At 38.0% G+C, this 18,957-nt stretch overlaps 1 protein-coding gene across 1 annotated transcript in view; it reads left to right on the forward strand.

Annotated features, from left to right (window-relative positions):
- The window catches only part of LOC113113092 (neuroendocrine convertase 2-like), a 49,724-nt gene that overhangs the window by 8,954 nt on the left and 21,813 nt on the right, over window positions 1-18,957 (forward strand). Inside the window, exons 3-7 of the mRNA XM_026279259.1 lie at window positions 3,392-3,505; window positions 3,901-4,009; window positions 4,124-4,161; window positions 11,523-11,599; window positions 18,039-18,127. Of these exons, the coding sequence (XP_026135044.1) occupies window positions 3,392-3,505; window positions 3,901-4,009; window positions 4,124-4,161; window positions 11,523-11,599; window positions 18,039-18,127 (427 nt within the window). The remainder of the gene's footprint in view (window positions 1-3,391; window positions 3,506-3,900; window positions 4,010-4,123; window positions 4,162-11,522; window positions 11,600-18,038; window positions 18,128-18,957) is intronic.

Genomic DNA, 18,957 nt, shown 5'->3' on the forward strand with positions numbered 1-18,957 from the left:
GATACACACCTGAACAAAATGACAACCAATCTGAAACCATGCCAACAAACTCAACTATGAGAACAGTGCAAACTGAAAACAGTCCAAGCACTGTGGAGTGTGACAGTCGCCCAGATTACTGTACTGTGTTTGTAGTTTGGATTATTACTTTAAATAATCTATATTAAGATATGACATACATTCAGCATAATCTTAAATCATATTTATCAGTAATGTATTAGAAATAACTTTTCTATCGCTCATAATTGTTTTACCACATGGTGCTGTATTTGAGAGGTTCTTTCCAATTTGTTTTGATATTTAAAACTAGTTTTCTATTTTTCCCAGTATGCTTTATGTATCTAAGCATGACCCGTACTTGCAGATACATCAGTTATAAGAGACAAGCTGACTGAATGACTGAATCTGAGAGACTCTGAATGAGGATTGCATCTGTTGATTGACTCTCACACTGGATCAATGGGGTCAAATAGTTCTGACCTCTCCTGCGTCTCCTGCTGCTGCCGTTTATTTGCACGACTAAGACTTATGTATGATCTCACAGTCAGCTTTGTGTATTCATTGTTAGGGTTTTGGTTTTATTAATGATATTTGAATGGATGTAAAGGTCCGAAGTAAAAACAATAATTTGCCACATATTGTGCTCAATAAACAGATTTATTCCAACATGAGTTTGGACATGCACACATTTTTTTTGCTATAAAACATTGTTTTATTACACATCAGTTATGAGTATAGAAGAAAATTAAAACATGTTTTATCATTTTGCTAGAAGCATGTAAGTTATCAAAAAAAGCCCACGAACAGGTTATTGCTGACTGGATACAACATTCGGTAAGGCAAATGCACAAATCATCATGTTATTATCTGTTAGAAATATTACCAATGCAATCAAGAACAGTAGCATTTAACACTAGTACACAGATCTGTAGGTCACAGAATGAAATTAAATATGCAAACACTAGCTATCAGTGTTTGAGCATGAAAATATTCTCTAATTAGTTTGTCTTGGAGATGCAACTAAGATCAAAATCTATATTAACAATCAAAATGGCTGTGAAAATAAAGATGAATAAATCAAGTGCAGACTTTGATCTGTCATCTGTGGCGAGCGCACATGCTAATGTGTGAGTGTCAGTGGGGTTTTCTTTGTATGTGAGCAATGGCTGACGTCATGTTTTACAGTGGTGGGCTTCAGTGGCTTCTGCTGCAGCTGAGGTGAAAGGTCACGCTGTGAAGCTGCTTTAAAGGACAACCGTCCAGCCATGAGTAATCCTGCACTCTGAGCCTCTACAGGCTGTGAATATTGTGCTGTGCTCGCCTGATGAGACTTCATGGCTGATCACCAGCAGATGTTGTGTTTTGGATGCTGGTCTTCCCGACCGGCTTTCCAACTAGCTTGGGGACTATATAGGGACTCTACTTAATGAATTTTCTCAATACAAGGAAAGAACAAAAACATTGTTTTTTTCATGTACTGGTCAGTTTTGAGATTGTGGGCTATTTGGCTTTTCATAAAGTGTTGTCAGCCTGGTGGAATGAAAGCATCCAAAATACACTTTTAAGTGTTTATTTTACTGCACTTCTATTGGTGTCTGTAGATTTCAGATACAATACACTTCTTTAAAAGCTGCAAGGTTTTTCCCCCTCCATTTCAGCAGCGCAGACATTCATATACTATATTCAGAAGGCTTTTATTGAGGGGTTTGTTCACATTGTATTTGTCTGGTTATACAGTGGGGATCGAAAGTTTGGGCACCCCTTGCAGAATCTGTGAAAATATGAGTAATTTTCAAAAAATAAGAGAGATCATACTAAATACATGTTATTTTTTATTTAGTACTGTCCTGAGTAAGATATTGTACATAAAATATTTTAACATTTATTCCACAAGACAAACAAATTGCTGAAATTATTAAAATAACCCCACTCAAAAGTTTGGGAACCCTTGGTTCTTAATACTGTGTGCTGTTACCTGATGATCCTCGACTGTCTTTCTGTTTTGTGATGGTTGTGCATGAGTCCCTTGTTTGTTCTGAACAGTTAAACTGAGCAGCGTTCTTCAGAAAAATCTTTAAGGTCCTGCAGATTCTTCAGTTTTCCAACATCTTTGCATATTTGAACCCTTTCCAGCAGTGACTTTATGATTTTGAGATGCATCTTATCACACTGAGGACATTTGAGGCACTCAAACACAACTATTTAAAAAGATTCAAACATTCACTGATGCTCCAGAAGGAAACAAGATGCATTAAGAGCTGGGGGGTGAAAACTTTTGAACACAATGAAGATGGCCAAATTTGTCTTATTTTGTTAAAATATAATTGTTTTCCATTAAGTTCTGCCCTTCGTAAGCAACAGAAGATACTTGTATGTTTCCCGGTACACACATTAAGTACAATTTACCTTGATCTTCAAATTCCAAAAGTTTTCACCCCCCAGCTCTTAATGCATCTTGTTTCCTTCTGGAGCGTCAGTGAATGTTTGAATCTTTTTAAATAGTTGTGTTTGAGTCCCTCAAATGTCCTCAGTGTGATAAGATGCATCTCAAAATCATAAAGTTACTGCTGGAAAGGGTTCAAATATGCAAAGATGTTGGAAAACTGAAGAATCTGCAGGACTTTAAAGATTTTTCTGAAGAACGCTGCTCAGTTAAACTGTTCAGAACAAACTAGGGACTCATGCACAACCATCACAAAACAGAAAGACAGTCGAGGATCATCAGGTAACAGAACACAGTATTAAGAACCAAGGGTTCCCAAACTTTTGAGTGGGGTTATTTTAATAATTTCAGCAATTTGTTTGTCTTGTGGAATAAATGTTAAAATATTTTATGTACAATATCTTACTCAGGACAGTACTAAATAAAAAATAACATGCATTTAGTATGATCTCTCTTATTTTTTGAAAATTACTCATATTTTCACAGATTCTGCAAGGGGTGCCCAAACTTTCGATCCTGTATATAACATTTTATTTATTCCAAAAAAAAACAATGTGAAACTTTTTTTTTTTGTCTGTTGACATCTATTTATCTAATGTTTAGATTTCTAGAATATATGCAAATGTGTGCTTATTTAATAAGATAATACCTAATTTGCAAATCTAAACATAAACAAATATTAATAAAAAAAACTTGGAATACAAAATGTTTGCAATTTGTATAGTATATAGTCAACTAGATAAATATGGTGATATCCATTAGTTATAACTGCCTTATTAAACAAACAAACAAAAAGCACAAAGACACGTGCTCTTATAACTGCACTTTGGTGCATGCTAGCTTATTGCTTGGTACACAATTTGTTGAATGAAATGTGAAATTCAAGCAAAGAAGTGTGAGCCTGGAAGGCTGAAATCCAATGAAAGTCATCTTTGCTTTGTTTTCCAGGTGAAAAATGTGTTTCCTCAGGAGGGTTTTGGCCGTCAAAAGAGGGGCTACAGAGAAATCAGTAACTTTGATGTCAATATGAGTGACCCGCTTTTCACCAAGCAGTGGTATCTTGTAAGTAATTACAGTTCGTAAAGTCTTCATTTGATGTGACCTTCAGCATTGGAACTGATTGCATTGGATTACCCAGGATCCCCGATACTCTTCATTTAAAGCATTTTCCTCATTAGCCATCACCATCAACATTGTTGGATGAGCCAGCATCAAAACACGCTTGATATCTTCCTTATTTCTCCAGGGCTAATCGTGACAGGCATCCCTGTCTGCTTTGCCAGGGAGAACAGTCTTTAATTTTGTTTGTCAGTTATAAACACTGCACAGCAGGGTTTCAGCCAAGTGTAATATCTGTATGACATTTATTTTCCTTCCTGCGCCACCTCCCTCATAACATCTCATTTCCAACGCATTGGGTGCTCTGCTCGTGTGACGGTTTGGTTTTGTTTAATTAGATAAACACAGGCCAAGCGGATGGGACCCCAGGGCTGGATCTCAACGTGGCAGAAGCCTGGACCATGGGCTTCACCGGCAAAGGTGTTACCATCGCCATCATGGACGACGGTGTGTGAAATCTGGCAAACATAGACCAGTTACTTAAAACTTAAAGGCTTGATAATGTGCAATAATGTAAACACTAACTGTCCTGTAATGTACCATTTTGCCATCACCTTGCAGGTATTGATTACTTACATCCAGATCTCGCCTCAAATTACGTAAGTATTTTTTTTCTCCATCATTTGATCCACATGTGATTTGAAGTAACTTATAAAAATCATCTTACTGAAATAACCCGCTGTGCCAGTTTACATGCAAACCCATTCAATTGAACCACCTTTACAAGAATTTATTAATAAATCAGTTTATTTCCCAGTAGAGAAATCAATTGACTGGTTTCACAACAATATCATATAAACAGTTTACATGATATTAGATGACTTATATCATGTGAAACCTCAGTCACGCCACACTCAAGAGTCTTGAGTTGTCTCGGCTCGTGACAGATTTCCCAACTGGCTGTTTAAGGTTAATGTAGAGCACTAAGCAAGAGCAATTTAAAGTGCTATTTTGTGATTTTCAACCTAATTGATGTTTAATATTCATGTGACTTATGATGCAATGCAGTATGTACACAGTGGATTAAATCCAGCGTATGACAATGATCCTCATTCTAATGGGTTGCAAAGACAGGCTTTCTTTTGCTCAAACAGATGACACATTTGCATCCTGTGTGTGATTTAATATGCAGCTAATGGTGGAGTTATCTTCTCCTCTGAAATGGGAGTTTGCGGCACCTCAGCAATTAAGAGATGCTGCCACACACCAAACCATACATACAGCAGATCTCTTTCCATTTTTACTTCACCCTGTGTCTCTGAAAACACACTTCTGTCCACACTCAGTCTTGACTTTTTATTGATGTGGACATGCTGAAATACTTACAGTGTTTCCTGCACTCATGTTGAGGGCAGTGTCATATCAAAAGCAGTGTTTTAGTTATGATGCTTTGAGTTGTGAGCTTGTTAGTCTGATTTGAATGAGATGAGAAAGAGTGATTCTGTGCCACAAAGTCTATGAATAGTTAATGCATGTTTCTTTTGCGTTGTCCTCGCTGGTTACACTCAAGAACAAACATACAGCACAACAAGTGTAGTCCAATTCATGAACAAATGACTATTATGAACTGTTCTCTTATTAAAGAATCTTAAACTTAACTAAAATGTATCCATGAGTTATCGGTTTATACATATCCAAAAATTCAGTCATAATTTACCCATCCTCATATCAGTCCAAGCCAATAAAACTTTTATGTTTGAAACACAAATTAAGCTATTTTTAATTAAACCTGAAAGATGTTTCACCTTTAAGCGGCTGAATCTAAGTCTTCTAAAGAGATATGTCACAGCTAGTGTTGGCAGATTAGATTGATGATTTCTAGCCCCAATGCTCTCCAAAATCTAGTAAAAAAATTCACAGCCGAAGGCATGTATAGAAGGTTTCACCAAACTGCTCCCAAACCAGCCTAAATTTTGTCAAATTCAAAAAAGATTGGTTGGGACTATTTGTTTGTCTGACCAGTGAAATATAGGGAGAGTGTTTGAAAACATTTTTTTTTTTGCAGTTCTGTTTATGTAACAATAAAAGTGTTGTTCTTGTGTCGATTTCTTATTTAGTTTATACAGCATTTACTGGGGAGGTTCTCCTTCCTGACCTGAAAGAAATCACTATGCAATCGAAATAGGAGTTGGAAGCAGAATTGCATCCCTGCAAAGTATTTCACAAATGAAATGTTCTAGATATCTGCCAGTGAAATAGAGACATTATTGTTTTGAGACCCGCTGAGCTCAGTAAGCCACTGGAGCCGTGAATGTGCACCACAGATGAGTTTTAACCCAAAAATAATCTGGCTTTGACTTTAGTGGGGGAAGATGCTGACGTCTCCAGCTGGGCCCAGATGAGGCAGCAACTCAGCATGTCCTCCCCTGCTACTGTTTTATTTAGCACCAATTACTTCCAGACTTTCCTCGCCAGAACTGCTGTTTTTTTTTAGCAGTGCTATTCTCGCTGAAAAAGAGAATGTGTTAGTTTCTAGTGTGTGCATGTGGCTGAAGTGAGTGAGGTTAAAAATAGATTCAGGATAATTGGCCTAATAAGGACTAATGTGGGATGAGGAGTGAATTAGCATAATCGTTTGAAGGATTTTTTTTTGACAGGGGGCTGGATTTAATTCATTGCTTGCTAACTGCAGTCTCCAGGCAGCAGCAAACAGAGACTTGCGGAAGAACAGAGCGCATAATGCTTAGCTGCTTTCCTCGATGGTATCCAGTTTCCATGGTGATTAAAATGTTGTCATACACACATAAGGTCCTCAGAGATATTACCATGGTACAGGAGGGTTTGGGCCCTCTACTTCCCTTTAATTGTGGTGAAATCAAACAGTTTAGCTTTAATACACTTCTTCAGAGTGATATAAGACTGTTTATTGGGTATAATTTTGTAGGAATGACAAGCTGAGTGCACATTATATATTTTCAGTCAAATAACTGCTGAAGGCTGTATGTATGTGAACAGTAGCTTGATGACGTTTGGAAGTGCTGATGTGGTTTCATGTTTTGGTCTTGCTCTCCATTAAAGTGAATGTCATGATTGTGATGTGATGGATTATGGAGGCTGGTGTGTCATTAGTTCCTGTGCTCTCACTGTGTGCAGGGGCACTGAACACAATTTACCTTTGCGGTATGGTTCCTAATAGGGGTTCTTGGTCCCAAATTCATTGAACATGCAAGAGCTTAAACATTAACCCCCGAAACCATCAGCTTGGAAATACATGACAATTAAGACACTTAATAATGTCTTTAAAAGCAAACAGTGGTAATTGCATAGATGTGGCAGTGGGACGTCTATCCTGTAGCTTGGTTATGAAGATGGGTGTCTCTCAGCAGTGAGGTCCATGCCAGCTTAGATTTGAAAGCCTTAGTGTTCTTAAACAAAGAGACAACAACTATTTGAGCCATTTGAGCATACTTACTGAGTAGTGCCACGTATATATGTCCCGTGTCTAATTGGAGAATGGTAGTGATTGGAATGATTTGACAGCTGACCGAATCAGCTGGTCGCAGCCTATGCCTGCGAGGCCTGACTGAACTAACACTGCACTCAATATAACTTACATTTTTAGACCTGTTCAACATTCTTTTTTTCATTGGAACAACAAAGCAGAAACACTGGGGGGAAATCTTAAGTAGTAGTAAAAATTAGAGTATTTACTAGGTTAGAGTTAGGGATGGTACAATAAATTAACATGTAGTTGCAAAGTTACTTGTAGTGAATAGAATGGGAGCATCAAAATGAAGTTTTAAAAAAGCCACAGCAGAACCATGCAGTGGTGTTGTGTTACTGAATGAATTTGCTTTTCTGAACTTAAGGAAAAGCATTGTGAATTGTGAGTTTGTGGTCCAGGACAGGCATTAAACCAGCCACAAAAGCACACTGAGCAAAATACTGTCTAGTAGTGATGCGCGGTTCGGGGTTTTTTCCAACCCGCGGGTCCCGCTTTTATGAAACTATTTGGCCCGCCCCAGCCCGCCCCGCAAATACAGTAACATTTATTGACCCGTCCGGTCCGCCCAGTGCATGGGGGACATCACGGAAGTTACGTTGCTACTTAGACCTTCGTAGCGTAACCTTATCAATATGGGCTATAGGTAATTGGACTATGATGGTTCGTTCGTGAACAAATCTTTTAGATGAACCAATCGTTCTCGTTTACGGAATCCACTGATCATAGACAGTAAAAGACTAATTTCTCGTTCAATGAAGTTCCTCCCACAGCACCGCGCGAGAACAGCGCTATTAGCAGCACATACACAGCTCGTGAACAGCTCTGTGAACTGTTTCATCCTGTCAAAAAGAGTTCCTCAAGATGTGACGGAGCATGTGACTTGTTGAATGTAGTGATGAACGAATACGCCCTTATCGTAGGTGAAAGAGTTGAATGAACTGATACATATCGTTCGTGAATTAAATGAATGAGAGTGTACAGGGTCAGTTGGCCAATCATGTAAATCGGGTGTGGATTTATATATATAAATTTTTTTTTTTTTTTGCAATATTGCACTCTTAAGTTTGATATATGTCAACAGAGATAAACCTGACCCAACAATTCTGATGTGTTTCCAAAGATGAAAAACAAAGATGAATTTAGCTGATGCTCAGGGGTGCGTTTCCCAAAACCATAGTTGCTAACCTGTTAGCAACTTAGTTGGTGGCAACGAGAAATTGCATTGCAACCAACAAAGTTACTAACTAAGTTACTAAAAGTTAGCAACTATGGTTTTGGGAGACGCACCCCAGAACAATAACTCCTTGAAGAAATTGTTGTCACCTTGTCATAAATACATTCGTCATCAATCGTTCCACTAGGTCCATGATCTGCATCATCTTTAGATGGGAGGAATGGAAACCTCCCACAAGCCATTCTGTCCTCCCAGTTACCTGCTCCAAACACGTCATTAACCGGGCCTGGGGAACGAAAGGCCTTCCTTTTGTCTCCCACTGAGTCATCCTGGTAAATGCCAGACTCCTCATCAGCCTGAAGCTACTGACAACCCAAAGTCAAGCATCTTTTCAACTCTGGCCTAACGAAGGCAGCACTCGGGCTCTCCGTGTAATGAATGCTCTGGATAATGAAAGAGCATATGGTGGCCCAGACCGTGCTGAAAAAAAGCTGTTAAAACCAGAGCGACCATTGATGAGTGAGACTGGGGAAGGTTCTCCAGGGGTTTCTGTCTGCTTCTGCTGGATCCGCTCTGAAGATGAGTTCACTGGCTGAATTTATGAGAGATGTTTAAGGCTCCTGCGTCTTTCCTCGTTTTAGGACGGGGTTGTATATTCTGTGTGACAGTAGATAGAGAGATTTCACATCTTTTATACTGTGGTAGGTATGTCTGAATGGCCATCAGGACACAAATTTATTATAATTGAAGTATGTATTATCAATGTCGAAAAAAGGATTCTTTGATACTGAGATAATTTAAGAGATTATTTGATAAGATCAGAATTTATTTATAAGCAGAAATATTTTGAAATATTTTCATACCATTCAAAAGCTTGGGTATAATTTTTCTTGGAAGAACTTTTATGCAGCAAGGAAAAACTTATTATAAAAATGTATTAATTAACACTTACTAAACTTAATATAATAAACACATGTATTGTTAGAAAATAATGGCAGTGTGTGGTGTGTGTGCATGTGTCTTTGTGTACAGTAGGGCTGGGATAAACGATTTTATGGGATTTTTTTAAACGATTAATCTATCGATTATTTTTTCGATGCATCGATTAATCTAACGATTAATTTTTTCAGACCGATTAGATTTCGATTATCTCCCCATTAATTGACTACTAACAATTTATACATGTTGATTTACATATCTGAATGAAAAAAACATGAATTCCTTAAGGGGGGGGGGGTGAAATGCTCGTTTTCACTCAATATCCTGTTAATCTTGAGTACCTATAGAGTAGTACTGCATCCTTCATAACTCCAAAAAGTCTGTAGTTTTATTATATTCATAAGAGAAAGATAGTCTGTACTGATTTTTCCCGGAAAAACACGAGCGCCTAGAGGCGTGACGTGTGGGCGGAGCTAAAGAGTCACGAGCGCCAGTAGGCTTTTGCATTAACAGCGTTTGGCAGCTGTGACAGCTGTGAAGACTGAAACTGATCGAGAGCAGCAGCAGCAACGACTCGCTCCGAACGGGGCTCGAACATGGGTCTCCGCATGGGAGGCGGACGCACTAACAAGGAGGCAGAGATATTTGAAGCAGTTTTACTCACCGCCTGCGGTTCCAACACACGATCGTGACCCTTTTTCGTTGGGACTGCATTATCCTTAAGAAATAAATGATGTGAAATCCGGCGTCAAACTGGGCTTTGTTTGTAAAACAAGCATCTTCGAAATGCAGGGAACAAACAAAAACACTTGCACAACTCCGTTGATGCTCCGTAAAAATAAACTCCATCCACTGGTCCCTTAATGCTGTTTCTCTTTTGGTAATCTGTGCAGGGTTGTCTTGCCCTGGCAACCAAAAACACACTCCTTTTGTGACTTTTCCCGACGCTCTCGCTCTGATCAGTGAAGTCTGTTGTGCTCTCAGTGCTCTGCTATACGGGAGCGCGCGCTCTTCCGGCAGAAGTGCCCTAGGACCCATATGAGGAAATTCAGCTCCATCTAACGTCACACAGACCCATACTCGAAAAAAACTTTCCGAAACTTGTGACAAACCGGACGTACAACGTATACAACGTACAACTTAATTTTTGAAACTTTGTCCATGTTTAGCATGGGAATCCAACTCTTTAACAGTGTAAAAAACTCAGTATGCATGAAATAGCATTTCACCCCCCCTTTAACATTGCAATATATGTTTATTGCTCTTAAAATTACAAAATAAAAGACTGACTAAGAATGCATTACTTTGCACTTGTATAGAGATAGCATTCAATAAAACCTTGAAGCCTTGAAAACACATAGCTTACTGAAACAAGCTTACTGAACACATAGGGCCTAGCTTACTGAAAAAAAAGTTCTTCTTTCAGATTGAAAATAAAAACAACTTGATGTCTAGCATTCAATAAAAATGGTCACCCAAAATACTTGTTTGGAGCAATTGAAAGAATACAGTAACCAATGTAAACTTGAGGGCTTTAAGCTAATACAGAGAGTGCTTTTCCAAAAAAAATAATTAACAGTGGGAGCCAGCAGCCTGTCATGGAGAAAAAAAAAAATCTCCAAATGCTCCACGTAAAACTTTGGCGTTCTGCCCTTTTTATATCATGTCTAATGATTTTGGTTAATATGCACGAGGGAGAGAGAGCGCAATACAGCGCTCGTGTAGTTTGAAGACTTTGAGTGCGCGAGCGCGCGTGAAACTTTGGTGTTTCGTCCTTTTTCTATCGTGTTTAATGATTTTGATTAATATGCATTAATAGGTCGACGAATCGATGTGCTTATTTTGCTTCTACGTATTTTTTGCCTCGACGTCATCGATGACCTTGACGCATTGTCCCAGCCCTAGTATACAGTATATATACATATATGATATAAACAACGTGAACTTTTAGTTTGCTCAAAACAGAATTAAACATTCTTAATTTATTGAATCATATAAAATGAGTCTTAACATTTATTAATTTAATTTTCATGCATATTGTAATACGATTACTGTGACCCAATGACTCACACAGTGGTATTAGATTTATTTAAATCTCAGCCAGATCAGAATAAAGTTCCTCACATAATTCAGGTTTCAGTGTCGTGTTTCCTGCTGTGCTCAAACATATTACTTCTGAGAACGGCTGGATAGTTCATTAATGAATAGCTAGACGAATGCTTGATGAGGGGCAACAGAAACACACAGGGGTGTGAGCACAATGGAAATTCCAGAGTTGGTTTCAAAATAATGAATGACTAATTATTTAAATGAGGCTCATTGTTTGTTCTGACATAATTGGCACTAATTTGTAAGTCTGCAAAGCTTGATGATGGATGTTTTATTTCTTGTCAATGTTTCAGAATGCAGAAGCCAGCTTTGACTTCAGTAGCAACGACCCGTTCCCGTACCCACGCTACACGGACGACTGGTTTAACAGGTAATGAGCTCAGCGTCGTGCCGCTGTTTCCTGCAGGTGGTGGAGCGGGGCAGTGTGACAGCATGGACTGTGTGTGTGTTGGAGTGGATATCAGAGGCCAGGACTATGTGATTTTCATCTGAAAGTATCAAGAACCATGAGGTGATGTCAGAATATGGAGTGGGCACAATACACAGCTTGTATTTATATTTAATATTTTACAGCTTTGAATGTGACTCATCCAAATGGAATTTATTTATTTATTGACCACTAGTTTTAGTCTTTTTTTTTTCAATTTCCAAATTAAATATATAAACTAATAAACTATATATACTGTATACACACACACACACACACACACACACACATTTTTTGTTTTTTTTTGTGAAAAGTGGGGACATCCCATTGGCATAATGGTTTTTATAATGTAGAAATGTCTCGGTTAATTATGGTAACCCTCCAAGCGGAACGTGTACATTTTCCCAGTGTTTTCCAATCTCACCCAGTGAGGTAGTGCTTTGGCAATGCTGAGTGGAACTACTTGTTCCGAGCCCCGGCCTACACCTAATAGGGGCACAGGCGGCTCGCACAGGGCACTGGAAGGGGCAGCACCCATGGCGCTTTGGTAGATCCCATTTTGTGTCTGTCACCACGTCCCGTTGCCATGCTTGCTGTATCGCCGCTGAGCTGCCGGGTCTCCGGCTTGGCTCCTCAGCAAAAACCTGGTATGCATTGCACCTGCTGCCTTCTTTTACTCATGCTGTGATCAGCGGCAGCTGGATGCAATAATTGCATTTTGTAGAAAAAAAAGACAAAAGGGACAATACATATTAATGAACATTTTTCACAAATGTAAATATGCCAGATTATAGCCAAAGGCTAATTTCCATCTGCAGACCCCCAAACAGGTAGATGTTAAACATAAATACACATAACTACATACAGACACACTATGCACAGGCTATATACAGAGAAGCAAGTACAATAACAGTGATCACAACATACATGTCCATAGTACACTATATCCATGCTACACTAACTCAACCCATATCACACTGATAGTTCTATCCCCTTTATTTTTTACAAAACACTAACTCTATTTTACATCTATTATATATATTAATGATTACTAAACATGCTCACATATTTGTGTGTTCCTCAACCATACTTTTAAACGATTCCTAAAAATAGGCAAACCTGTGCTTTCCCTCACTGACTGAGGAATACTATTCCAAAAGCTCACCCCCTGATATGATATATGCCAATGTGCATTGACTTGTTTAGTTTACACTCAAATTAGATTGGTCTATTGAAGCGTAATCCTATTTTGCATCGGTCACCGACGTGGCGTCGAGAGTGACCGACTGAAAGGGAATTGTATATTCTATCGCCCTTCACCAACCCTACCCCTAAACCTAACCCTCACAGGAAACTTTGTGCGTTTTTACTTTCTCAAAAAAACTCATTCTGTATGATTTATAAGCGTTTTGAAAAATGGGGACATGGGTTATGTCCTCATAAGTCACCCACTCCTTGTAATACCTGTGTCATACACATGTCATTATACAGAGTTGTGTCCTGATATGATACACACACACACACACACACACACACACAAACACTATATACTATATACTGATTTGCTGCTCAAGAAACATTTCAGATTTTATTATAAATGCTGAAAATAATTGTGTACTGCCCAATATTTGTGTGGAAACAGTGATGCATTTTATTTTTCTGTATTCTTTGATGAATAGAAAGATCAAAAGAACAATGTTTATTTGGAATATAAATCTTTTGTACGATTTTACATGTCTTTAGTTGCTTTTGATTCATTGAATTCGTTGATAAATAAAACAATTGTTTTTTATAATTTTAATAATAAATATTTTAAAGTATAATGAGAGAGAGAGTTGCATTGACCCCAAACTTTTAAGCAGTAGTTTACACTACTGTATAAGATATAAGATTACCCCTAGCTTGCTGAAGGATTTTGCTGGAGCCGCCCTCACCCCTCGAAGGCAGGCAGTGCACTGACCTGCAACTGTGTTTCTCAGCAGTTTCAATGAAGGACTCCTTGCCTCTCTGTATTGATTTTCCTTACACGTAGCCACATTAAGTCATCTCTGACTGGCTCTCAGCCCAGCTGCATTAACACAGCAGTCGTGGCACAGTGTGCCGAGCCTTTCCTTCTGCACTCTTATCAGAGCAGTGTAGCACTGACCAAAACCACCCAGAGGTGAAGATTAAGAGCAAAACTGTGCCATCATGTCATGTTGTTTCAAATCCAGAGTCAATGCTATCTCTGATTTAGTATTCAGGAGATTTTACTTCAAAATGAATTCTAATTAATGCTTTGTGTGATGCAAATAGTTAAATCAATGCCTTCTATTCTCTCTGAATAAATCATTTGATGCTTTACATGGTGAAATTAAAAACAAAGAACAAAAAAGGAACAAAAATCTCACCATAAATTAAATCCCGTTGATCACACGCTGGACCTCACTGCTCAAGAGTGTGATGATCTTCTCTTTAAATCTCTGAGCCAAACTGCACGTGTTATTATTCAGGTAGCTAGCCATAAACATCTCAACAGTTTAAAGGAATAGTTCACCAATAGAAAAGTGGCTGAAAATGTGCTCACTCTCAGGCCGTTCACGATGTGGATTTAGATAAATTTGTTTCTTCATCAGGTTTGGAGAAATGTAGCATTGCATCACTTGCTCACCAATGGATCATCTGCATTGAATGGGTGCCATCAGAATGATAGTCCAAACAGCTGATAAAAACATCACTATGATGGATTTGTTTCTCACAAACACACAGGTTTTGGCTACTCAGGACATTAACTGATGGACTGGAGTGCTGTGGATTATTTGTAGATTATTTATTGTGTTTATCAGCTGTTAGGACTCTCACTCTGACGGCACCCATTCACTGCAGATGATCCACTGGTGAGCAAGTGATGCAATGCTACATTTCTCCAAACCTGATGAAGAAACAAATTCATCTATATCTCAAACAGTCTGAGGGTGAGGACTTTTCCAGCATTTTCTTTTTCTTTTACAGCTATTCCTGTATCTATTCTCTTTAAACTGTCTGTCATGACTGCAAGAAGGTCTGAAAGAGAACTAACAGTAGATGAAGACGGGTTAAATGCTGATGTCTGTGATACACTTTGATACATTTCCTAACGCAATGGCAAAGATTGCAGCTAGAAGCTTTTGCATTCACATAGGCAAAAATATTAAAAGCATAAAAAACATGAGTAGTAAAAATGCATCACCTTAAGAAACAGTTACATGTATTAAATATTTAAATATATATATAAATATATTAAACATTATGTAAGTTGTTTGTTTGTAGTTCAGTTTCTCATGATTGAGTGTCACATTTGGAGCTTGTCTACAAAAGTGTGTAATTTCTGTGCAACTAGCAACAGTCATGAAAATAATGTTGTTTTCAAACAGACTTCTGGATCCCCTGTTATTGGTTGGACAAATATTTAGTCCCACCCCAAATTCATGCTATTAGCGGATCCAGTGTTTCTGATACTCAAACAATAATAGCCTACCTCAGTAGTGATGCAGATCCAAAAAGGTTCTACTATTTCCAGCTAAAGAAATAAGAAATGAGCCTGGAAAATGACATTTAACTGAGCACAATCCCTTCTGCTCCTGTAAAGGCACATATAATGCTATATTCCACACACTAGCCTGATTAAACCTTGTTAAAAAGCAATATTCACTCAAGAGAGCCACATTTCCCATCTATGAACCTAATCAAAACTGAAATTCATCCAAAACCACAAGGTAGATGTTTTCTTGGCTTGTAGGCAGAGCAGTTTATTGTGGAGGTTTGTGCAGCAGACAGCCTACGCTCTGCGAGATATTTCTCCTGCAGACAGAATGCATGGTGGACAGAAGGTGCCCTACGGGAGGAAGGTCAGTGAAGATTGGCGAGCCTTCTGTCAGCGTGCCGCACTGCTCAAACAGCACACTATCACACCTTCAGAGACGCTCATTGTGCCAAAGACACACTGTAACAAATGCTGATCATTGCTGTTTTTTATGGGAATTTCTTTTAGTAGTGGTTAAAGGACAGTACATGCTTTGATTGAGATGATATCTGAACTTTTCTTGTTTAAAACCTGTACTATTATAAAAACGGTATTTATAATTAAACTTCAGATACATGATGACAAAGAAACAGCATTGTCAGATCGAGGTCAGATGACCATTCTTATTATACAAGGCGTTCTTGCTAAATTGTACACACAATTTATAAATCAAGTGAACTAAATAGTAATCATGTGCACGTTTTAGTACATTGAGGGAATGAATTAGTAAATAGTGCACACAATTTATTTATTTTTTCTTGCATGTCATGTGCGGGGCTCCGTACTGGTTACTCTTTCTCAGAGTAAAAAATAAATAAATAAATGACGTAACCTGCATTGATTTATGAGTTAAAGGGGTCATACAATGCTTTTTTAAAGATCATTATTTTGTGTATTTGGTGTAACAGAATATTTTGACATGCTTTAATGTTCAAAAAACACATTATTGTAGTTCCTCTATGCCCTGCCTCTCTCAAATGCTCTGCTCTGATTGGCCAACTGACTCAGTGCATTGTGATTGGCTGAACACATCAAGCCCTCGTCAGAAATGTAACGCCTCTTTCCATAATCGCGAGCTTCATCTTTCAAAATAAATGTAAAGACAGTTAATAATGTGCTTAGTTTTACCACCAGCCCAAGCTTGACAGATTGTCATAGCAAAGTCAGAATGACCTCCTCTCCTAGGTTCACAGAACGGTCGTCCATAAAATGCACTGCTGTTCTGATTTCCTAAATGCATCTGCTCTGAAGGCCAAATAAAGTGCATTTGCTCTCTATAGATACACACAGCATCTCCCTGACATGATTGCTTCAACACTAACTGTGTTACTGAAACCCAGCCTTCTTTTTTTGCATGAACATTTGGGCAGCATTACGCAAATATTCCCACATAGTGACGTAGACATGTGGGGGTGTGTTTAAACGAGGTGTTTTAGGGGGCGTGGCAGAGTCTTAACTTTGATAAAGAATATCTCTTTGAATTTGAGACTTCAGTCTTTGCAACCTTACAGATCTTCTTCATGCACCAAGAGCTTGTAATACTCCAAAGAGAAAGGAAAAATTTAAATCACATTATATGACCGCTTTAAGGTCTGAATTCTGCTGCATGATACTAGAGCTAAACATTGGCATAATTGATATTATGTACAGTGCACACCAAGGACAGACACAATCTAATAGAAGGAAGACAAGTGGCTCTTGTGTTTTTCGGGAGTGAAGCATGCTGGGGTGTGTGCTGAGAGCAGCAGTAATATCATCCGAGCTGCAGACTCACAGCATAACCAGATGCTTATATATAAATAGAAACGCTGTCTGTCTGAGTGCAGGGGAGGAGGACGCATTGATGTGGCTCTTCCTGAGGACTCTCTGTTCTCCAGATCATCTTAGCAGCTCCTCTTGTGCATTTGCAGGTTGTTATTTAGGTAATGAAAGGGTCAAAATCAATCATTTAATTTACATGCACATGAATTCAGATTAAAATTGGAATATCATCATATTCTGATTGCCAAAGTGTCGTAAAAAAATGACCTTATTACTATTCCCCAGTTAAGCCAATTTAAAAATGTAACTGTTGGTGAAAAGATAAACATCTTATTGCCAGTGTATTATTGAATTATGTATCGATACAAAAGCCTTGCTACATGATGCAGGCAATTTCTGACAGACAGATTTGGACTATGCACATTTAAAGAAATATTTATTACAATGGAGAAAGTAAGCATATATATCTGAATAATGGCATTAATGAACAAATAAATTAATAGTTTCTTACTAATCTGTTTTGCCAAGCCCTCCATAAAATAAAAATAAAAACAATCACTGAATTGAAAAAATGACATATGTAGACAATTCATATTATAATGGTATTTCATTATTTGTTGAGTGTGTTTAATAAATTAATCTTGTAATCAAATATTTTCTATTGGGTTGTAAAAGTTTTTTTTTTTTTTTTTTTTTTTTTTTTTTACCAGCAGTCATGAAACGTGACGTTTTAGAATAGTGAAATATTTTGCAAAGGAATTGGTTCAATGAATTGAAAGTTTAGAATAGGTTTGTTTCTCCCATCTCTTAATATCAGGCATAGGGCTTGTATGTTTTTTTTTATAATAACAAAATGCTTATTTCACAAACCCAACTTATCTAACTTACTGTAACGAATGGCGGATGCAGATGTTACACTTAGCAGTTTTCTTTTTTTATTTTCCCATGGTTTTGAATGGTCCTGCACCATCTTTCGAATGTTTGAACTTTTTTATATTTAGCTGTTCTATATTTTATATTGAATTGCTCTATCACGTGAAACCCTTGTGAAAGCTGTGGTCTCTGGATGGTGTTTTTCAGTCATGGAACCAGGTGTGCTGGAGAAGTGTCTGCGGTTTCAAACAACAACATCTGTGGGGTGGGCGTGGCCTACAACTCCAAGGTAGCAGGTATGTTTCTGATGACCTCATAAAAACTTTAATGTTCATAACAACAGCGTCTCATTTGAGATGTCAAGCGACTCGTCTTGAGTAGGCGTCACAGTCAAGTGAGGAACCAGAAAAGTGCTGTCAAGTTGAAAAAGTGCTGCATTGATTTGAAGATTAATTTAGAAGTAATCCAATGTTCTTATCATTTAATTTCCAAAAAAAATCCATCCTGATCGTTTTTTCATAGATTTTAGATTTCAGATTTAGATTTTTGCTGTAAAGGTATTCTGTGTCGTCTTTGTCGTTTTGTAATGTGGACTTGTAGTTTGTAATCATGTTTCAGTTTCCTGTTCCCCTTGTTAACCCCTGTTAAAGACGTTGCAGTCGGCTGCTTCAGAACATATATTCCATTGCACATGAACTAAGGCAGATTCAGCATGCAGTTCAATTCGTGTTCATTGATATCATGCTTTTTTTAGATGCATAATGTAAGCTTTACAGAAATGTTTACAATATTCAGAAACCATATTCACCTTAACATGTTTGGTGCTATTAAGAAAGGGTTTTGTTTATAATACTTCTATGCTTTATCAGGTTTGTTCTGCAGTCAGTAAATATGATGAATGACTTGTCTCCTTTTGAGACATTGATTTGTTTCTTAGCCTAATGCAATATCAGTTAAATTCCCACCCTTCCCCTCTTCCACAACATCCAGCAGCCTGCACCAACAGCAGCATCAATAAAAACATTATTTGTGCTCTGCAGCACATTGATTTTTTTTCTTTTCTTTTCAAAAGGCCACAAAAGAAAAGGAGAGTAACTGATAGCCAGTGAATGTCTTTTGTCCCTCA

Source organism: Carassius auratus, chromosome 13 (genome assembly GCF_003368295.1).
Source record: "Carassius auratus strain Wakin chromosome 13, ASM336829v1, whole genome shotgun sequence".
Taxonomy (NCBI): domain Eukaryota; kingdom Metazoa; phylum Chordata; class Actinopteri; order Cypriniformes; family Cyprinidae; genus Carassius; species Carassius auratus.